The sequence below is a fragment of the Pelophylax lessonae genome (assembly GCF_965119305.1).
Source record: "Pelophylax lessonae genome assembly, chromosome: 2".
In the NCBI taxonomy this organism is placed as follows: Eukaryota; Metazoa; Chordata; class Amphibia; order Anura; family Ranidae; genus Pelophylax; species Pelophylax lessonae.
Window position 1 is genome coordinate 98,506,544 of NC_138769.1, and position 23,410 is coordinate 98,529,953.

The window sequence follows — 23,410 nt, forward strand, 5'->3', positions numbered from 1 at the left end:
GGTGCGGATGCGATGCGGGATCAGGCTGCATATTTGCAGCGTTCCCGCATTGCACAAACGTGAACCGGAACTCACTCAAGTATTTGAGCTCTCTCTCAAATATACTCATTATGTCTCAAGTAAATAAGCCCCTTACTGCCGAGTTGAGCAGCCTTAGGTTATACCAAGACCAGTATATACAGGTGCATCTCATTGAATTAGAATAGCATCAAAAAGTTAATTTCAGTAATTCAATTCAAAAAGTGAAACTCCTTTTATAGATTAATTACACACAGAGTGATAGATTTCAAGCATTTTTATCTTTTAATTTTGAAGATTATGGCTTACAGCTAGTAATAACCCAAAAAACAGAGAAGCAAAAAAGCAGAGCTTCACCTTTTGGGAGGAGCTCAAGTTTATTCCAGGTATTGGTACTTTTGGCAGTGTGGGCAGGTGCCAAGTCCTGCTGGAAAATTAAATCGGCATCTCCAAAGCTGGTCAGCAGAGGGGAGCATGAAGTGCTCTAGAATTTCCTGGTAGAGGGCTGTTCTGACTTTGGACTTGATAAAAAACAGTGGACCAACACCAGCAGGTGACATGGCTCCCCAAATCATCACTGACTGTGGAAACTTCACATTGGACCTCATGTAATTCTGTGCCTCTCCACTCTTCCTCCAGACTCTGGAAAAAAAAAAAAAAGGACTTTGGACCACTGAGCAACAGTCCAGTCCTTTTTCTCCTTAGCCCAGGTAAGACGCTTCGGACGTTGTCTCTGGTTCAGAAGTGGCTTGACACAAGGAATGGGACAGTTGTAGGCCATGTCCTAGATAGGTGTGTGTGTGTGGTGGCTCTTGAAGCACTTACACCAGCCATAGTCCACTCCTTGTGAAACTCCCCCAGATTCTTCAATGGCCTTTGCTTCACAATCCTCTCAAGACTGCGGTTATCCCTGTTGCTTGTGCACCTTTTTCTACCACGCTTTTTCCTTCCACTCAACTATTAATTAATATGCTTAGATACAGTGCTCTGCAGAGCCAGCTTCTTTAGCAAAGACCTTTTCTGACTTACCCTCCTTGTGGAGGGAGTCAACGACTGTCTTCTGGACATCTGTCAAGTATTCAGTCTTCCCCATGATTGTTTGACCTACTGAACCTGACTGAGAGACCATTTATAGGCTCAGGAAACCTTTACAGGTGCTTTTACTTAATTAGATAATTTAGAGTGTGACACCATGAGTCTACAATATTGAACTTTTTCACAATATTCTAATTTTCTGAAATACTGAATTTTGGGTTTTCACTAGCTGTTAGCCATAATCATCAAAATTAAAAGAAAGAAATGCTTGAAATATATCTCTCTGTGTGTAATGATTCTATAGAATATGAGTTTCAATTTTTGAATTGGATTACTGAAACAAATGTACTTTTTGATGATATTCTAATTTTTTGAGATGCACACACACACACACGCACACATATAAATAAATAGATAGGTTGGAGTATTACTTAAAATTCACAGACATAATTAAATGTTATTACCTTCACAGATGACCAGAACTGGCGCTGAAAAAACACACATGGGCCCGAATTCTTATTCTCTATAACACTAAGAATAGAAGATTGGACAATGGTGAGAATACTACTTCTGTTGAAACATGAATACATTTGTACATCACAAAGGTAATGGACAGAGAATGGACATAAAGCAGAAAAGGGATGTATTATTTTAAACTTTAGAAAACACACAAAACGTTACATAACATTTAAAAGCAAGATTCATACATTTTAGGCCAAAGCAGCTGGAAAAGAATAAGGTCTTACTTTTTAGGATACAATGGCATAAAGACATCATCATCCAAAGTTCTTCTCATTCGTACTAACAAAGCTTTCAGTAGTGCCTGGAAAGGAACAAAGGATACATCATATACAGATTTGATTCTCAACACCAGCCTGTAACACCTCTGAAAAACTTTACAAATGTTTTTTTTATCAATTTACATAAATATTTCATTCATATCTGCAACAGACCGACCAATGTACCCCTTCAGTTTACGCTTCCCATCCACATAAGGACTGTCTGTGTATTAAAAAGGGTGCTAAAAATTCCTAATGGATAAGCAGTAGACAAGCCACTATTCCTAAACTCAATGGCAGGTAGGACTGTAGATGGAAAAGAGAATCACGTCCCGTGGTCAAAAAAAAAAAAAAAAAAAAAAAAAAAACAGAAAACAGAAAAGGGTCCAATGTAGATAAGAATATTTTAGGGTAACGGGTTAACTAGCCAATTGTATTTAAAGCGGCTCAATTCCCACCTGTTTAACGGAGGCCATCATGCTGACAACTCAGTCTACACTTCCAGAGGAGACAGAGCAGGCAGGTAGTGGCACTTTATTGCAGAAGAGATAGTGTATGTCTATTTTGCAATAAAAGCACCTTTAGACTACACAGGGTGTATGCATGAAGATCCAAAAGTTATACTAATCTGAACGCAGCATTATTGCATTTTTATTGGCTAATCCATACAGCCATGCAAAGCTCGGCAATCTGGAGCTGCATTCAGCTATGTAAAAAACAGAAAAATCTGCATCTGGAGAGTTATTTATGCTGTACTTAAGTACACATTTCTGCTAATGTTTAACCATTTCCCGCCTGCCCATAGTACATTTACTGCAAGTGGGTGGGGCATGGTTAGGCTGGATCACATACTTGCATATCATTCAGCCTGTTCCGGGTTAGGGGCTCGTGTGCAGGAGCCGCCTGTGTCCTATCAACCACCAATAGGGTACATTTGCACTATACGCATTTAAAAAATTAGCACAAACGTTACATACATGTAATCTTTGAACAAGATTTTACATAGGATTTTACTGCCTGAGGATCCTACATGACATCATATGCCCCTGTGCAAAGATCCCAATTCTGCAAAGCCAATATGGAGTAAATGAAGATCTGTCTTTCCTACACTTGCCAAATATATGTTGGGATGAGTAAGTCTTTGGTACAGATATCAGCCAATACTCTATGAAAAGGACTTAATGGAAGGGGCATGTTTCACAATACCATAGACTGCACATTGATGGACAGAAATACAGGCTATTATAAAACTCTTTGGCAAGTAAAACAGCTCCAATATATGCACTTCATATTGTGTAGTTTCTCATTTGCCTGGAGATCCAATTTAATATTTTTTTCACTTTTGTAAATCTGTATACTTTCATTTTTTTCCACTTTTTTTCAACTTTCCAGTCCAAACTTTTAGAAATAGAAAAAATGCTTACAGGTCAAGCAGGGTACAATTTGTCAAAACGAAAAAACAATCATAAATAAAATACTAAACAGCTACGCACAGAATCTAATCATAGTATTTCCATGGTGCAGGCACAGAGAGACTTGAGAACACCATTTGTTGTTTTATTATATCTATTTTACAGGGATCAGAAGCCTAATAAAAAATAATGAAGCTCTGGGTGAGCTCTATCCTACATAACATAGGCTATGTTTTTCCTGTGCTTCAATTCCCAATAGTAAGCTGGGGGAAAATAACGTTCTAGGGCTGCAGATTTATACCTCTGTGTTTTTATTGTCAGAATTTACAACGGTGGGGTATCCACGTATTAGCTTTTGCATCACGGCAGCCAGTCTATTCGTCTGTGTAGCGGAGAAAGGGTCCCACACGCTTTCAGCAATACCTGGGGGACAAATGACAAGACAGGACACAAAATAAGCAATGCTGAATAATTGCTATGTCCATTCATTATCAGTTATCGCTGTTTATTTATGAATGGAAAGAGGTTTCCATCTAGGAAAAGGTGTATATAACTACCATACAATGTTCTGCTGTCTCAATGACAGTGTAAATCAAAGCAACACATAAAATAAATACACCTGTTAGCTTTGGGAGAACAACTTTTTCCACCAAGGATGGCAATAGCGCAACGTCTGCATCCTCCTTGTCTGAGTCTTTCGCATCACAGCCATAGAAGAGTAAACACTCAAACCACATCATGCTTTCAAAGTCACAGCAATTGGGCTAAAAGAAAGGGAAAAGATGCACGTTAAGAAACTCGTCAACAACTTTAAAAGTTGCAAAAAAAATAAAAAAAAAAACACCTAAAAAGATAAAAACTTGCAACATTTTTTTTCTTCCTAGAAGGGTATTATTAATTTGCAATGGCCCAGCTCCTCCACTCCCTGCATAACTATTTATGCAGCTGTGGGGTGGCAGTAAAGAAGATTATAGAGCATAACTAGAGGGACAGTGCCGAATCTGCTTGGACTGCTATCATCACATCCAAGACAGTGACACCTTGCAGCAGTCTCAGGGCTGTTCGAAGTCTACAAAAAAAGAGAGGCTTTTACAAATCCATAACATGCCTAAAATATGTTTTGTTGAAATGGATAGTCTGGTGACTAACATCTTAACCTCCAGAAGATTTACCCCCCTTCATAACCAGGCCATTTTGTGTGATATGGCACTGCGTTACATTGACAATTGTACCCAATTGTGTGACACTGTACCCAAATAAAAATTTTCTTCCCACAAATAGAGCTTTTTTTTGGTGGCATTTGATCACCTCTGCGTTTTTTTTTTTTTTAACGCTATAAACATTTTTTACTACCTGCTATAAAATATATTAAAAATTAGAAAAAGAAAGAAAAACAAAAATTTCTTAATCAATTTAGGCCACTATGTATTCTGCTTCATATATTTGAAAAAAAAAAAAAAATCTTAATAAACGTATATGGATTGGTTTGCGCAAAGGTTTTAACGTTTACAAACTATGTTTTTTTTAATTTATTAGTAATGGCGGCGATTAACGACTTCTAGCGGGATTGCGATACTGTGGCGGACATTCTGACACTGACACTTTTTAGGAACCAGTACCACTAATACAGTGATCAATGCTAAAAATACGTACTGTCACTGTACTAATGACACTAACTGGGAAGCGAGGCGATCAATAAGTTAACTGCGTGCCTAATATGGGTTTTACTAAAATGTGGGAGGTGCTTTTACTAGGCAGAAATAAGAGTCCGTGGTACCCGCTGATCGGCTCCTGCGATGTGTAATCATTAACGCCCCCTACCCGGAAGAGCAGGATCAAGTATATACACGTGATCCTGCGAACAGCTGCCGCTCTTGTAGCAGTAAAGCTGCTATAAGGTGGTCGTTAAGTGGGTAAATAACTGAAGAATGCTAGAGATTTTGTAACAAAAGAAATCCAGGCGAGCAGTTAAAGTGATACTAAAGGTTCTTTTTTTTGTAATCATAAACATGTTATACTTACCTGCCCTGTGCAGTGGATTTGCACAGAGCAGCCCAGATCCTCCTCTTCTCAGGTCCCTCTTGGGTGCTCCTGGCCCCTCCCTAAGCATGGAATAAGGTAATAACCACGCTAATGGAAAGGAGAACAGCAGCAACTTCAAGTGTGACCACACCCTAAGCAAAATCTCTGTAATAAGTCGCGCTAACTTGAATGATGGAAAATAAAATCCAAGTTAGCGCGACTTATTACAGAGAGACCCTCCCTAAGCATGCCTTCTGATTACTCTGTAGCGTCCTACTTTAGCATAACTGCTTTCTCCAATATCTTCACTACTTCCAAGGTCAGCTCACTGTTTCCTGGACACAGCTTATAATGCTGAATCACTGTCCAATGTGAAGGCTGGAGATGGTGAGATAGTATAGCCGTCTTGCCAAACTAGGAAGATAAACAGCCTAATCAACTTCATGTGTCACCTGTCTGGCTGTGCAGTTTGGGACCTTTTATATTATATTAAAATAAAACAGCACTAAATAAAATTGGCTGTTCAGAATTACTTATGTTTGGCAGGTAAAAGAATAGATGTGCATTTTCCATGTGTATTTAGTGGTTTGCCTGGATGCTTCCTTGAAATTGTGCTTAGCTGAGAAAACCCCTCCCCCCGAAGACTCCTGGGATGAATTACATCATCATTTGCACTAGGCAAGAAAGTCCAAGTTATTACCCAATAACTCCCTTTCCAGGAATTCTCCAGGATGGTCACATAAGAGATAGGCTCCTCCTCTGGCAGGAAAAAAAAGGCCACCCACTGGCTGCCCCTCAGTCGTATAAAGAGGACCTGGACAGCAAAGACTAACAGCCTGATATAGCTAGTTAATTTTCCATTAGCAAGGGTGGGGGTCCACAGTCCTGGAGGATTCCTGGAAAGGGAGTTATCAGGTAATAACTTGGACTTTCCCCAAGTCATCCTTCAGGACGGTCACATGAGACCCTAATGACGCATACTTAGGGTGGGACTACCCGTTGCAGGACCTTGCGACCAAAAGGTCAGATCTTGGGCGGAGACCAGATCAATCCTGTAGTGTCTCACGAAAGTGGAGTCACTGGACAAGGTGGCTGCTCGGAAAATTTGCTCGATGGATGCCCCAGCCTTTTCCGCCCATAAAGACGTGAAAGAGCAAGTGGAGTGTGCCTTCCCACCTAGATGACTGGTCTGGATTTGGGTCGAGTAGGCTGTTTATTTCACCATATTGATCCATCTGGCTATAGAACTTTCAGATGCCGGCTTTTCCTTGTGAGTGCCTCTGAACAGTATGAAGAATGGATCGGGACGTGGAGGTAAGCATCCTTCAGGTCGAGGGTTATTAGAAAGGCCACCTCTGGAATTAAGGATCTTACTGAGAAGATGGATTCCATCTTGAATTTCCTGTATTGGCTCGAGGCCTTTCAGGTTTAGGATTAGCTACCGTTCTTCAGAGTCGGAGGAGGTCAGCTGTGGCTGAGGGACAGCTGGAGATCTCAGATTCTTCTCTCGAGTTGCACTCCTCGGTTTAGCGGACGAGGCTGATCTGAACTCTTGATTGTGCTAATGGATGCCTGAAGGGATTTTAGAGTGAATGTTACTTTCTTCTTGAAATCTAGGAGGTCTTTTGACAACGGCTTAGACTCCTCTCTTTGATAATCTTTTTTATGCATATATGGCACACAGCTTGTCGGCATCGGGGGGAATCTTTATGCCGCAAGTGCGGCAGTACTTTTTTTTTGTTTTGTCTGCCGCCTCTGCAGCTTCCTGGGTTTTGGCTGTGAGATAGAAAATCAGAGGGGAGGGTTTCATCTGACTTGTGCCCCCCACCCACCCCACCTGCTGCCCATAAAAGTGATTCCGTGGTGAATCCGCCGCCAGGACCACTTTGATCAGATTCCAGATCAGCTGCTGTGTAAAAAAAAAAAAAAAAAAAAAGCTAGCTGCTACCATAACCCCGGAATTGAACTTCAAAGTAGCGATGTAAATACACGGTGGGCGGGCCAGAAGTGATTAAAGTAGTGGACTACTTTTGGTGTGGTCCGGTGCAATTTCAGCCTATTCATACAAATGTTGATGGCACAGAAATGCAGTGCATTTCTGTGAGATTCATTGTGTGAACTGGCCCGTAAAATTGAGCATGTCCGTGAAATGCCAAAAAATACCCAAAACTGTCCATAGGTGACACATTAAAGCCTTGAGGGATCAACAATATTAATTGAATGCACGTTTTCAATTTACCTCCAAAGGGTTCCAAGTTAAAAGCTGAAGCCGTACAAGAGGAATTAAAAGTTTCGGTAAGCAAAGTCCAATATAAGCATCTTTATAGGAATTCTCATATTTATATCTCCAGGTTTCAAACTGTTCTTTAATACAGTCAATTGAGTAAAAAGTTTCCAGTGTATCTTCAAAAACTTTACTTGAATCTTTAAGAATGCGATCTAGAAAGAAGAAATAAGGGTTTAACAAAGGCTTTCCATTAAAAGGATACACACATAAATAGTGGGCATAGTGCTAGATGTGTCCCAAGATTTTTTAGTTTTCCCGTTTTGTATATCTGTGTAAACTTTGCCAGTTTTAGGCCCCTTTTACACTTATGGGCCCGTTCATTTCATCAGTTCAGTCACGTTTTTTTGTCATTCGTTTTTTCAGTCAGCATCAGTTTTTCATCCGATCAGTTTTTTTTTTTTTTTAACGGATGAAATATAATGCTTTTATCAATTCAAAAAAACGGATATTGACGGAAGCGGATGGCAAACGGATGTAAATGAATGATCATTCATTTACATCCATTTTTCCTTAGGAATGCATTGAGGTCCGTTTTTCATCTGTCAATGGATGGATGAAAAACAGACTAACAGGCAGCATGTGTGAAAGGGGCCTTACTCTGTTGATGTAACTGCTAAACCAAAAGTTGTGAATGATTATCCTGGACTATTTAGAGAGATGTGCGAATTATTATATTATTACTGCCATGATTTAAACAAATACTCTAAAAACTATAACCTTATGATTTATACACATTATTTGAACTTTATTTTCTGTGTATCCAATTGTCATGTACTTTTGCTGTATCCCTTGTATGTATACACTTATAAAAATATAAGCATTTGTTTTCTTAAATATATTGTGTAGGCATGCCACTTACATTAATGTAAATTAAAGTTTTCTATCACAATATGTAAAGATAATATAAACTTTCTTTAATATACCAGTGTCTCCTTCCCTACATTGCCCTACTAACATTGACCATGTAATGCAGGTATTATAAGGACCATCTATATTCCAGATGTTTATATTTCAGAGCATGCATTTATAGAACAGGCTGGAGAGACTACATAAGCAACAATGATTAGACCTTTGCAACAGCCATTTAGAGCAGAGTTCTGTATCAGAACAATCTTCTATTGCCCCTATAAAAGCTATTTGTGAGAACCTGAGATCGCCATATCCTCCTATTCTCTCCACAGTTAATTTACTTTAGTAAGCATGAAAAAGTGACCCTAGACTTGCATCGCCTGAGATTAGCTGACAGTGTAAGAAAGCAAAACTGAGACCAATTGCCTAAACCTAGCCTAGGATTTTTGGAATCGATGGGCCAGTGTTTTGCTTCTCCCAGTATTAATGCAAAGAAAAACAAAGACAAGTACCCTTCTCCATGTTGAAGTTAGTGATGTCAGTGGACGTCTCTTCATCATCACTAGAAAGACCTTCAAGGTGTTCGGCCATCTTGCCAATTACTTCCCGAGCTTGCCTCCGTCGTGCTCTAAAAACAGCAGCAAATGCTGGTTTAGGAACAAAGGCTACAAAAATGCCATGACTCAAAGATGTTCTAGATTTCATCATCTTTCATTTTGGTACTTGGAAGGGCTCAATATTTCTCAGACGTTAAAGTGATTGTAAATTCCCCCTTTTAAAAAAAATAAATAAAAATAAACACGTTATACTTACCTGCTCTGTGCAGTTGGTTTTGCACAGAGTGCCCAGATTCTCCTCTGCGCTCTTTGGCTCTCCTGGCCCATCCCTCTTTGAGTGCCCCCACAGCAAGGAGCTGACTCCTGATGTCAGACGTTACTGACGAAACGCGTAGGGTCACGGGATAACGTGGTACATCACTTCCGCCAGTTGGAACGCAATCGGCGTCCCTGCTTCCCGTCTCGAGCTCCAATCTCCTTACAAGCACTGTAAGTTTTTTAATTACTACTTGTTCAATAAATGCTTCATACTTCACCATGGAAACCTTTTGTTCTTGCTCCCCATAATATTGTGGATGCCCAGATGGAGTTTTCATCTGACCATTGGTTGAGGAGGCCCTCTCACTCGAATTAAGCAATATCTATACTTAAAAGTGGGCATTTTGGTCACTGGTTGTGGACAAGAAGTTTATCACAGCACACCTTTTGTGAAGAAGTTTGGAAGAATGGTTTAAGACCACTTTTGCATGCACAAATCACGTTGGTGATAAAGGACTTTTTCTTGAAAACAGGATCCGTCCAATTTTTTCTCATTCACAGCACTTTATTTTATTTATTCATATAAATATATTGTTAACATTATTATTCCGCTTTTTCAAGTGCTATTTGCACATTGCACTTTATGTCTGAATGTGTTTATCGCAGTCAACGCACAATTTACCTGCCCATGCTAGCGGCTATTTATTGGCACATATGCACGGATTGCACTTTATAGTTTGGTTTATGTTTATTATGGTTTATTAATTTTGTTACTATTAAAACGCGGTTTAAAAGACTCGATCAACTATCAGTTGACCGGTGCTCTTTGAAATTTCATCCATCTAGACCCCGTGGTTTTATAACAAGCAGCTTTATACATATGTTCTTATGCACTGATTATTTTTTTGTTCAAATATTCACTAATCGGTTGCACAGATAGTTGATATACAATTCATATATTTATATTCCATTTTTTAAATTGCTATGGGGGCACCCGAGCCAAATCACAGCTCTGTGTATCCATTCAGACACGGAGATGCAGTTCGGCCGACCCCCTCTCTCTCCTGATTGGCTAGCTGACTGACAGCAGCAGGAGCCAATGGCGCCGCTACTGTGACTTAGCCAATAAGGAGGAGAGTCCCGGACGGCTGAGACAGTTGTAGACATAGCTGGATCGAGATGGGGCTCAGGTAAGCTGAGGGGGGGACTGATGCACACAGAAGGTTTTTATCTTAATGCATAGAATGCATTAAGATAAAAATAAACCTGATTTTACAACCACTTTATCTTTTAAACACATTGTTGCAAGTGATGGAGCAAATCTGGTTTACAGCCTTCTGCTGGGTGGTGATGCATGAGTTATGTAAATTTCTTCTCCATTTACACCAAAAGCACAACCAAACCCAGATGCAACATTGCAGGTTATTAGTCCTTAGCTGTGGTGACTGCACTAGGTTCCATTTTTAGGAATATTTCTCTCATCCCTCGAGACACACTAGAATTCGTAAACATTTTGGGTTATGTTGCTACCCGCAGGAGGATTACACACTGGCTTCAATTTCTTGCTAGTGTTCTAGAACAGTGTTTCTCAACCTTGGTTCAGTCAAGGCACCCTTAAAATTAGACAGACAGTCTCGATGCCCCCCTTTCTTAAATGTAACATCCACACACGTAGGACACCCAATGTTAGAGGCGATTTATTCTTTCAAAGCAAATACACTTTTGCACACTAGTACTGACTAGTATTCCAATGTTTTTCTTCTCCCTCAATTTTTCTACAGTCAGCCAGCTAATGTTACGCCAATGCTGAAGGAGATGGGCAGAGGAGGGTCAAACAATGGTGCCGTGCAGGCGACCAACATCCTCCTTATCAGCCGAGGTCATTGGTTGTTAGGATGATGGTGCCTAGGTCATAATGGTGCATAATGAAAACCTGTGGCTTTGTATAACTAAAATAAATATATAAAAATGCACATTTTTTTTTTTTTTTTTTTTACTAACAAAAGAAATGTGCATTTATAATTTATTTATAAAAAGTGAGCTTATCCTTTAACCTGTTATTTCTTCTAACAACTTTGCTTCTTTAACCACTTCCGGACCGCCCACCGGGTTATGGCAGCAGCTAGCTTTTTTATTACACAGCAGGCTACCTGGAATCTAATAAAAGTAGTCCGCCACGGAATCACTTTTATGGGCAGCGGGAGAGGTGCCCCCCTCCTCCTGCCGCTTTCCGGTCGTTTTCCCTGCTTACCAGCGACATCAGTAGCGACGAAAACGATTTGACTTGGAGGGATGGACAGGAAGTAAAGGCAAGGATTGCCCCACTTTTTTGTCTTTGGTCTTATTGGTACAAGATAACTTTTAAGAGGACCTGTCAAGCTTATTTTTCTAATAAAAAGGGATGTTTACATTCCTTCTAATAGGAATAAAAGTGATCAAAACATTTTTTTTTTTTTTAAAAGGACAGTAAAAAAGGAGAATAAATAAGACAAAAAAAAAAAATTTAAAGTGCCCCATCCCTCCGAGCGCACGCAAACCAAAATATTTGGAGATTCCAAGTAATTTTCTAGCAAAAAATACAGATTTTTATCTTGTGAACAAATGTCAGAAATGGGCTTGGTCCTTAAGTGGGTAATTAAACTCGGGATGCTCATAGGGCGAGCCCTAAAGTGACCTTTGGGCAATGGGTTTGCTTGGGGTGCTTTCCATTCTTCAATCTGGTCTGTGCACCGTGGAGCGCTTTCCAGCCTCTGAAAACTCACTCGTGTTTGTAGTCGGTTCAGGCTGGGCACTTTTGGGAGCCCCCTCCAGCTTATTTACTTGCACATCAAACACTGTTCCCAAGTTCCCACTGTGAAAGGTTGATGCTCCAAGGGGCTGATCTCATTCCACTGGCTGTGGATAAAATGGAAGCCTCCTGATCACCTGGTAAACACTTTGCCTTAGTTTCCCCTGGTGGAGGTTTCAGACTCTCCTGAAACTGTATCGGACGTTGTTAAGGCATTTCTTTGAACTGTAGTCAGTCGCTAGTTCTAGTTGTTGGGCTGGGTAGCCTTTCTTGCTGCTTTGCTCACCCCTTAGCTGGACTGCTTTTGGACAAGTCAAATGTTCAAGAATTCTTGTGACCCCCTCCCCCCCCAAAGGACATGACAGAAAAGAGAATTTTTGTACTCACTATAAAATACTTTTAAGAAAAGTCCACTGAGGGACACAAGTGCCCCATTCTGTGTTTATGGTCATTGCTCTTATTACTGCTTTGCCAAGACACTGAAGCATGTTGGTTGTGGGAGAGGGTATATTCAGAGCTGGACTACATTTGTTTTTTTTGCCAGTGTTTAATCCTTTTGTAGGCAACAGTATACCCAAACATTCAACAATTCCTGTGACCATTAACAGACTCCAAGAAATATTTGTCTAAAAACTAAATTTTACTACCAATTACTGGAAATACCTGTTGATCTTGCAGAAATGCAGTGTCTTTGCTGCTTCCTGTGAGATGAACTGGACAGAAGGATTTAAGGCAGGCTACATCCACAGAAGATCTGATCAGTTAGATCTCCAAGATGTTTGGACCAACCACCTGCCGAGTTCCTTCAAAAACTGTGTGCAAGTGTACCGAGAAGAATTGATGCTGGTTTGAAGTCAAAGGGTGGTCACACCAAATATTGATTAGATTTTTTTTTCTATTCGTTCACTTTGCATTTTGTAAAATGATAAAAATTAACAATTAAAATATATAATTTTAAAAGAATTCTTGCTTTACAGCATTTCTTCACACCTGCCTAAAACTTTTGCCCAGTACTGTACATAAATAAAAAAAACCCACACACACACAGGGTGCGCAGCCTGTTTACCTTCGGGCTTCTCTCTCAGCTATCCTCCTCTGCTTTGCGTGTTCTTGGTAAGATGCTCGATCTCGCCCAAAAGAGTCGAGATTTGGTGCCATGACAGCTTTACCTGTGAATTCGTGTAACAGAAACTGCAAATCAGACAAGTTACTGGACATTTTGATTCATCAAGCACCAAAATTTGTCTAAGAAATATCTAGGTCAGAAAAACAAACCATGCTTAAAAATGTTCACAATTCTTTTTTTGACAGCTCACAGCATTTTACTGTGAAGTCCGGGATTCAAAACAAAGTTGTAAACAGATTTTGATGGTTTATAAATTATATTTTGCAGACATTTAATCAGAAAACATTTACAAATCTTACATGCCTCTCCAAAAGACAAAAATATCAACAGTTTCTACATAAAAAGAACCTGTCCTCAACTTAGAAAATCGAAGGTAGAATCACACAGAATAAAGATTACAAATGCAGTTCTCCTTGTAAGTAATTATATATTCTCCTGCAAGGTGTTGGAAATGAGAATTTATATTCCCATGAAAGGAGTACTAACCCCCCCCCCCCCTCCCTCCTTGCATGCAATAGCCCTCTCCTCTTCTGAGAGTGTCTTATAAGTCTTTGTAATGGTCCAAATCCCTACCCTTTCCCTAAATAACCTTTTATGTAGAAACCAGGGGAGGAGTGAACAGGAATATTATAGTGTCCATTGAGTGACAGCTCTGATTCTGCTGGGGCTGCTGACTTGACATCCAAAATGACGGAGCAGTCTTGTGCTTTTTGGATTTCTAAACGAGGAGGATTTTACAAGTGAATAACATGCCTACAATATGGTAACTCTTACTGAAGAGTGTAGATGGTCTGGTGACGGCTCTCCTAAGTGTAGATGCCAGTCTGCAGTTTAATTGTACGAAGTTAAAGTGGAACTTTACTCAGAACATTTGGATAAAGATAACGTTCTTTAGCAAGAAACATACATTCCACATTAATAATTATGCTACCAAAATAAGTGTAGGTTGTTGATTGCCACCAGTATTGCTCCCGTTTCTTCTTGCTAGAGGCTGCCATTTTTCTGAAGCCCAGAGCCCCTGAACAGCAGTAAATCCTTAGGCTGTCAGCAGATCGGACTCTACAGACTCAGCACAGGGCATAAAAAAAGACCAACTGAGTGTGTATTACTGGAAGGGTTTTAAACAGTATACACACTTATTTTTATTGTTTTACAAATAAAAAAAAAATTAAAAAAGGGGGCCAGCCTGAAGTGATCTAGTAGGACTTAATTTTCTGAGTCAAGTTCCACTGTGATATTGCACTGCACAACTTGGACTGGCTTTTAAATTGCATTACGTAGAACCTGTTCACATTATTGAAAGAAAGCAGAAACACCAACTACTTCCCACACTGAAAATATAAGTTCATCCATGATCTTAAACGGCGAAATATAACCACTGATCTAAATCTGAAGACTGCAATGCAAGCAACAGCATGAGAAAAAGAGAGAGGTGGCAAATGAAGAGGAAGAAGGAAGAGGGAGAAGAGGAAGAGGGAGAAGAGGAAGAAGGAAGAGGGAAGGAGGAAGGAAGAGGGAGAAGAGAAAGGGGGAGAAGAAGGAAGGGGGAGAAGAAGGAAGGGGGAGAAGAAGGAAGGGGGAGAAGAAGGAAGGAAGGGGAAGGGGGAGAAGAGGAAGGAAGGGGAAGGGGGAGAAGAGGAAGGAAGGGGAAGGGGGAGAAGAGGAAGGGGGAGAAGAGGAAGGAAGAGGAAGGGGGAGAAGAGGAAGGAAGAGGAAGGGGGAGAAGAGGAAGGAAGAGGAAGGGGGAGAAGAGGAAGGAAGAGGAAGGGGGAGAAGAGGAAGGAAGAGGAAGGGGGAGAAGAGGAAGGAAGAGGAAGGGGGAGAAGAGGAAGGAAGAGGAAGGGGGAGAAGAGGAAGGGGAAGGAAGAGGAAGGAAGAGGAAGGGGAAGGAAGAGGAAGGGGAAGGAAGAGGAAGGGGAAGGAAGAGGAAGGAAGAGGAAGGAAGAGGAAGGGGAAGAAGGGGAAGGAAGAGGAAGGGGAAGAAGGGGAAGAAAGGGGAAGGAAGAGGAAGGGGAAGGGGAAGAAGAGGAAGGAAGAGGAAGGGGAAGAAGAGGAAGGAAGAGGAAGGGGAAGGAAGAGGAAGGGGAAGAAGAGGAAGGAAGAGGAAGGGAAAGATGGGGAAGGAAGAGGAAGGGGAAGAAGAGGAAGGGGAAGGAGAGGAAGGGGAAGAAGAGGAAGGAGAGGAAGGGGAAGAAGGGGAAGAAGAGGAAGGAAGAGGAAGGGGAAGAAGAGGAAGGAAGAGGAAGGGGAAGAAGAGGAAGGGGAAGAAGAGGAAGGGGAAGAAGGGGAAGAAGAGGAAGGGGAAGAGGAGGAAGGGGAAGAGGAGGAAGGGGAAGAGGAGGAAGGGGAAGAGGAGGAAGGGGAAGAGGAGGAAGGGGAAGAGGGAAGAGGGAGAAGAGGAAGAGGGAAGAGGGAGAAGAGGAAGGGGGAAGAGGGAGAAGAGGAAGGGGGAAGAGGGAGAAGAGGAAGGGGGAAGAGGGAGAAGAGGAAGGGGGAAGAGGGAGAAGAGGAAGGGGGAAGAGGGAGAAGAGGAAGGGGGAAGAGGGAGAAGAGGAAGGGGGAAGAGGGAGAAGAGGAAGGGGGAAGAGGGAGAAGAGGAAGGGGAAGAGGGAGAAGAGGAAGGGGAAGAGGGAGAAGAGGAAGGAAGAAGAAAGAACACTGCAGAGCTCTAAACCACACAAATCATTAATACTCCTGAAAGAAAAGGGATTTTTCTCAACAAATTGAGATGATCTAAATTAGTAAAAACCTTTAAAAGCAAACATATGTAAATAATGGCATACCACTGTGAAGGAGGAATATGGTTTACAACTGCACAGCCTGCATGTGTCCCACTGATTAAAGTGTACAGGTCAAATCCCAATTCCCCAGCTGAAGTTTGTGGTGGTGCTAACACTTAGGCAGGCTAATGATGTCACGATATCCGACTCCGCAAATCGGAGGCAGCTTTGTATTCATTCACAGAATACAAAGCTATCCGTCAATGGCTGAGTATCAGACTGGCACTTTTTGCTCCACACGTGAGACAGGAAGGTCTCGTCATGCACCAGGAACACAGCGCTGTATAGTATAGCCTGAGCTATATAAAGGTTTTACAGCACATTCAGTGGCCAAACAGGTTAGTGAGGGAGTTTGTTTAGGCCAGCTTGGGCGGCACTATTTAAAAATAATACAAAAGCTGGAGATGAGCTTTAAAATGTACAAGTGTTTAGATACATTCAGAGTACATGGATGCAGAGAATTCTATTTTCTCAAAACATAGCGAACCTGAATGCATCTAAATGCAGATAAATGCACAGCATAAATAGCACCGTTTAAAATTACATTCATTTATAGGGTTTTTAAACGTCCTATAAACAAAATGTATGTCATTGCCCACTGTAATAAGTGTTTTTTTACATTTTCTCTATAGAACCTGTGGAACGCTTGCTAGTCATGTCAAGCTTCCATTAGACCACTTTTATCAAGAATAGGTTAATAGAAAATAACAGAAGCAATGTGGGATGTCCTGTATGATAAGGGGAGAAGGAGCTGGAGGTGATCTAATATCTTAATATGCTTTGAGCTTATTTCCAGGGACATCCAAATAAATATTCTGCAAGGGGAAAGAAGTGGGCAATGTTGAAGAGCAAAAAGGATAGAAGACGAGGAACTGGCACACAGAGTCTGGCTAAAAGCACACACATGGCAGACAGGAAAATTTCTCTCCAAGTCAGTAGACACCTCAGGATCCAGAAAGCGAATACTGTATGTCAAAAATATTACAATATAGAAGAAATGGCTGCACTCCAGATATCATCAAAATTCTGGTTTATTAACCGAACATCCCAGTGTGGCAAACAATACAGGTAGACGCGTTTCACACACTAGCAAGTGTGCTTCATCATGAATAAGCATTATGTGTTGTGTTACATTGTGTTATGTGCGTCATTCATATTCTCTGAAAAATGGCCAAGAAATCAAATTCTGCCAGGGTATGTAAACTTATGAGCACAACTGTATAACTTGTCCAGACACCCCCGTGGGTGGTCTTTCCTGACCAAGTAGATTATTCTCTATAAATAAGGCCAGTGCCAGGAATCTAAATAGGGCACACTCCGCTCACTGGTCTCCAGGACACTCAGATTATGGGCATTTTGCTGCTTTCATCAGACACCCCCAGCACAAGCACATCTCCAATGAACAGTGGATACGACCTTATCCTATTAGGTTTGTTACACAAGAACTACTGGCTGGGAATGTCTGCTGAGGTTGAAAATACAGTAAAACCTTGGATTGCGAGCATAATTCGTTCCGGAAACATGCTTGTAATCCAAAGCACTCTTATATCAAAGCAAATTTTCCCATAAGAAATAATGGAAAATCAGATGATTCGTTCCACAACCATTTATTAATAAATCCTTCAGTCTATAGTCCATATAAAAAGATTATAGCAATGTGATAGGTTGTGTAACCATAAAATATCCATCCACAAATAGCCGCTTCCACAAGGGGATTAGAAGCAAAATCCAGCAGGATATACAGAGTATCAAAGAGAAGAGAGGCGCCTCTAAGTGTAGCAATATGGTTCCATTTAATGAAGGTACAACATTTAGCAACTCACATGGTTGATGAATAAAACAGGCACATCTAAGTATGCAGGCATCCGAGGTAAAGCTGTCCACATAGACCATCTTCTGCAGCGCCAGCTGCCAGTCTGTAATCCTGACCGGGAAGACCAACCTGCATTAAAGCGATCTGAAAGCGAGAGGCAGCATGGAAGGGATGACGTAGATGGTGGTGCGGAGGATGGTCTATGTGGACAGCTTTACCCCGGATGCCTGCATACTTAGATGTGTCTGTTCCAATCATCAACCATGTGAGTTGCTAAATGTTGTACCTTCATGAAATGTAACCATATTGCTACACTTAGAGGCGCCTCTCTTCTCTTTTATACTCAGCTGTGACTTGAGGCTACTTGTATATCAAGACATCGCTTGTATATCAAGTCAAAATGTATTTGAAAATTTTGCTTGTCTTGCAAAGCGCTCTTAAACCAAGTTACTCTCAAACCAAGGTTTTACTGTACTTAAAGTATACCTAAAGGCAAAAACTTTTTTTTTTAGTGTTGGATAGAGAAGAGGGATTATAGCACCTGCCAGTTATTGCTTTCTGTGCCTCAGTTAAGGAGATTCACACTCTTTTTTGTCCTTTTTACCATTATAATTGAAAGTGAATGTAAAAGAAAATCCCAAAATGTTGGGTTGCCCCCAGAAAAGGAGTGGACATTTTCCAATGGGAACACTACTTTACTGTGTTACTGAACCCAGGGCCCTGCATTCACTATATCTGGTCTCCCACAGTACAGAGAACATGGAAATGCAATTATTTTAGCAAATACAGGTGCATCTCAAAAAAATTAGAATATCATGAAAAACTTAATTTCAGTGATTCAATTCAAAAATTAAACTCCCATTATATATAGACGCATTACACACAAAGTGATATATTTCAAGAATGTCTTGATTAATTATGGCTTACAGCTAGTGAAAACCCAAAATTCAGGATCTCAGAAAATTAAAATATTACATTAAACCAAAAAACAAAAAAAAAAGCATGTCCATGTACAGTATAGCAGGGCTCGACAAACCCCGGGCGCCAGGTCGCATTTGCGACTAGAATTAGCGACCTGGCGCCTGGGTGCCCTGCAGGAGGTGTCCTGTCCCTTTTGCGCCCCCACCTCCTCCCCGAGTGCACAGACTTCCGCGTCGTCCAAAAATTGAGGCCCCGGCTTTTCTGCCTTCTTCTGTGAGTGAGAGAGGCTTCCAATGGGGAACTGGCGCCCTCTTATGGTGGCCGGGAGTAATGACTTTCCACTGCCTGTTCTCAATGCAATGAGAGGGAAGTTTTTGCAGGCTTCCATCTCCCTATCCAGTTACCTCTGCTTAAAGGTAAGTGGACAGGGAGTGTGGTTATTAATTTATTTTTTAAATTATAATATAAAAAAAAAAATCTCTCTCGGTAGGTCACTAGCTTGTGAGCCAATAGCGGGCGAGCGCGCGCCCGCCCCGGCTCGTTCCCTAACAAGTCAGTGCGTGTGACCCGATGTCCGCTGGTCACTCACGATCGTTCGCAGGGAAGGGAGAAAGGCAGGCGGCTAATGTAAACAAAGCCGCCTGTCATTCTCCCCTGTGTAAAAATGGAGATCAGACGGTTCTACTATGTAGGACCGTTGATCTCTGTTTTTACACTAGTAGCCATGTCCAATCACAGTTAGAAACACGCCCCTAGGGACACACTTAACCCCTCCCTCTCCAATACAGTTAACTCCTTCCCTGCCAGTGTCATTTTGCAGTAACAGTGCATATGTATAGCACTGATTACTGTAGTAATGTCACTGGTAACCCCAAAAGTGTCAAAAATGTCAGTCAAGGGTCCGATCTGTCCGCCGCAATGTCGCAGTCCCGCAAAGAAAAAAAAAAAAAAAAAAATAAAAATCGCAGATCGCCGCCATTACTCGTTAAAAAAAAAAACCACCAAAAATTACAAAAATCTTTCCCTTTGTTAGTAAACGTGATAACTTTTGCGCAAACCAAAATACGCTTTTTGCGATTTTTTTTTACCAAACATATGTAGCATAAAACAAATTGGCCGAAAATGTTAAATTTTGGTTTTTTAATTTTTTTTGGGGGGAATTTCATATAAAAAAAATTTGAAAAATATTGTTATTTTTGCAAAATTGACGCTCTTTTTTTGTTTCTAGCGCATGATCAAAAAAAAAAAAATCGCACAGGTGATCAAATACCACCAAAAGAAAGCTCTGTTTGTGGGGAAAAAAAAGGACGTCAAATTTGTTTGGGTACAGCGTCGCACGACCGTGCAATTGTCCGTTAAAGTCACGCAGTGCCGAATCGCAAAATACCCCCAGGTCAGGAAGGGGGTAAAATCTTCCGGGGCTTAAGTGGTTAAGATGACCTGGGGGTGCCCAATGGATTCTCCTAATGCAGGGATTTCCTCTCACTTTCTGTTTTGGCTCTGAGACAGGAAATTAAGGTAAATCTCCCCAATGGGACACATATGGTAAAAATAAACTGACAGGGGTATAACCTTTCACTATCCAAAATGGGGGAGAAAAAAAAAAGTTTTGCCTATAGTTCTACTTTAAAGACATGAGCTGATGATCATCTCATGTCGAGAGGTAACTTTACTTGACTGCACGATTGACGGTTTAGAAGAAGAATAAACCTGGTACACACTTTACAATTTTCCAAAAATATACCCACTCCTATGTAGTTGTGAAATCTTACCTAAACAATCCATTCAATCTGCAGCCAGAGAGGCAGACCTCTACACTAGAGTATAAAACAAGGCTCAGCAAGAATTGTAGTGGCAGGCCAGCTTAAGGAGGAACTACTTAAGGTATTTAAAATGAACAATCCAATAACACAAAAGGCTTTCATTTAGTAACATAGTGGAGATAACAGTGATCTACACTTGCTGACACCAGTCAATCTGAAATCAAGTATTCTATTGCAATCGGTAAAGAAAACAGATCTGCAATTGCCCTCTAGTGGAAAATGTAGATAAGGGTTAGCTTTTGCAAATTCATTACATATTTCAAAGGCCAAATTTACCCAAACCGGATTTTGCTTGGTTAACAGCCACTTGTATCGCTCTAGAGATTGTATATCTGTACCAAGAATGGCAAATCATGTAGTTGTGCTCCTTTGATTTTTTTAATAATATGGATTAAAATGGCAATTTTACTTTTAGTGAAACTGTCCTTTATGGACCTCCAATGCCCTGCCTATTAATGGATTCTCTGTGGGGAAATATTTTACTGCAACCTAACCTCACACCGCTGGCTGAGATCAGAGTGCCAGATGCGGCCCTTTGCTCGATTTTATGGAGGCACTTGGGGCAAAGTTCCTCCCACTGACGCCAATGATGGGGCAAAATTCTTCCCCCTAATACCAAAGATGGGGCACTATTCTTCCCACTGACACCAATGATGGGACATTATTCCCCCCTCAGAGAGGACACTGTTTACTCCCACTCACACCGGGGCATTTTCTATTCCTGCTTGCCACAGACTAGCCCCCCTAAAGTTTGAAGGGAATTAAGCTAGCCCTTTGTATAGAAAGTTTGGAGACCCCTGCTACAGATGGATCTATACGTGTATGCCTGTACTTTACTTTGAGTATACTGGCCTCTCCACAGGAATGGAAGGGGGAGCACAAGGTACCTGCCTGGTGTACAGTCCCAGGACAGCACAGTGAAGATCACAGGTGCAGGGCAGCAGGTAAATACATACCCAAAAGGAAACCACTAAAGAAAGGGATCTATAAAAGGCTATTTACAGATTATACTCCCTGTTAAGGATTTGTGGCAGGGATAGAGACACCAACTACTGCAAGACAATTTCAACACTGGCATTTCAGAGATATAATTAAATTGGCAGTACTCCTATGCAACATTGACCACAAACCAATGGAATATTGATTTTGGGTGGCGCTGTCCTATAAAGTGTATTGACAGAATAATTATAATCTGACACGTGGACAAACAAGGAAAAGGATTGCACATGTACATTACAGTCCCTCCCACATGTCCACAAGGACACACTGCAACAATGATGAGCACCAATTTCACCACCTAAACCAGCTCTGAAATGGTTAAAGCACAGACATTGCAAGTGATTTACTAACGAGGTTGTTTAATGAATAATAAAAACCTTCAAGATGGACTGACTTGAATGGCTCGAAAACTCCGAAGATTCGTCTTTAATATCATCTTGTCGTCTTTGGACAAGGCGGGCAGCTCGCTGTTTGAACAGCTGGTGCATTGCCGTTTCAAGTTCGATAATCAGAGGCACCTGAAAAAATATAACAACATTCATAATATCCAGTCTTTGTGCATGCATCAGGGACAGGTTATTCCAAGCACTAAGAGGACTTCCCGAGAACAGTCTACTTTTCTCTTTCCAATCAACACGTCAAACACAAGAGAAATGCAGTCTGTAATGACTAAAAACAAAGTAAAATTCAAAATGTTTGATAGTACACAGGGCAATGTACATTAAACCATCCCCATCGCTGGATGTCAAAGAAAGAGAACCTTAACATCTGTTGCCATAAAACCCAGATATACAATCTCCCCTGAGAACAGAACTCTGGCCTTGGAAACCTCATCCTGAGACTTGACTTACCTGGTCTACCAGCAAGATTGTAGAAGTCTTTTATTCATTTTACTATCTCAATGGGCCTGTATCATAAAATAATGAAATATCCAAGACAGTTTTCTGCTGTACTACATGGAGAACATTGTTTCCAACTGCTTACAAAAAAGCATGTTGAAACAAGGTAGAAAGCTGAGCGGTGTCAGCTTTCGATGGAAACTGCAGATTTGCTCCAAATAAACTGAGCCAATACTCAAACCTATAGCGTAGAAAGATTACATATGTACAGCAATGCACTAAAGTAGTGGTCTCCAAACGGTTGCCTGGGGGCCAGATGCAGCCCTTTGTTTGCCTTTATTCAGCCTTTGGGTCACTGTTCCTACCACTGATACAAGAGACTATTTTGCAAACTCACATTAACAACGGGGCACCATTTCTCAGCAGGTTGATCAAAAAAAAAAAAAAAAAAGCAAAGCAATTTCTCCACCCACACAAGTGAAGTGGATAAAAGAATCTCCCCCGCTGAGACCTTTTACTTTGACAGCGGAGACACTTCGTTGTCAGAACACACTGATCAGCGGCTGCAGCTGACTGGTTGCTGACGCTAATCAATGAAAGTTTTAAAATATTCCTGGTCAACTTTTGTTGAACAGGGACAGCCACACATGTCAGCGTGAGGAAAGGAATGCTGATAACCGGCTTGTGTTTACATCGTGATCAACTGTGATTGGACAAAGCTGATCACTCGGTAAAGGGCTGCTGTGATTGGCCCTTTACTCCGATCTGTGATCAGCAATGTCCTAAGAACACAAAGATCACAGAACAAGCGCCATCCCAGGACTGGCTGGCCAAGCTGTAGCAGTCATTCTGCTATAATGTGGTCGGCAAGTGGTTAAAGAAGCTTTGAGTAGTGCTTGACATGTACTATAGCCTGTTAGCAGCTTGCTAAAAGTGAAAACACACCATTAAAGATCTGTGCTTACCATTCCCAAACTGGAGAGGAATGGTACTTTAATGGCTACAAGTTTGCTGAAAGCTTGGGAAATGCTGTGCAAAAGCTTGCTCTACACACAGTTCTCTTGCAAATTAAAACCTATACGTACGAGGCCTAAATATCTATGT

At 41.1% G+C, this 23,410-nt stretch overlaps 1 protein-coding gene across 1 annotated transcript in view; it reads right to left on the minus strand.

Annotated features, from left to right (window-relative positions):
* Positions 1-23,410, minus strand: part of PAXBP1 (PAX3 and PAX7 binding protein 1) — a 51,182-nt gene that overhangs the window by 12,308 nt on the left and 15,464 nt on the right. Inside the window, exons 8-15 of the mRNA XM_082247666.1 lie at positions 21,862-21,985; positions 13,072-13,174; positions 8,915-9,030; positions 7,506-7,705; positions 3,864-4,008; positions 3,546-3,667; positions 1,800-1,876; positions 1,518-1,584 (exon numbers count right to left, since the gene is read on the minus strand). Coding sequence (XP_082103792.1) covers positions 1,518-1,584; positions 1,800-1,876; positions 3,546-3,667; positions 3,864-4,008; positions 7,506-7,705; positions 8,915-9,030; positions 13,072-13,174; positions 21,862-21,985 — 954 coding nt within the window. The remainder of the gene's footprint in view (positions 1-1,517; positions 1,585-1,799; positions 1,877-3,545; positions 3,668-3,863; positions 4,009-7,505; positions 7,706-8,914; positions 9,031-13,071; positions 13,175-21,861; positions 21,986-23,410) is intronic.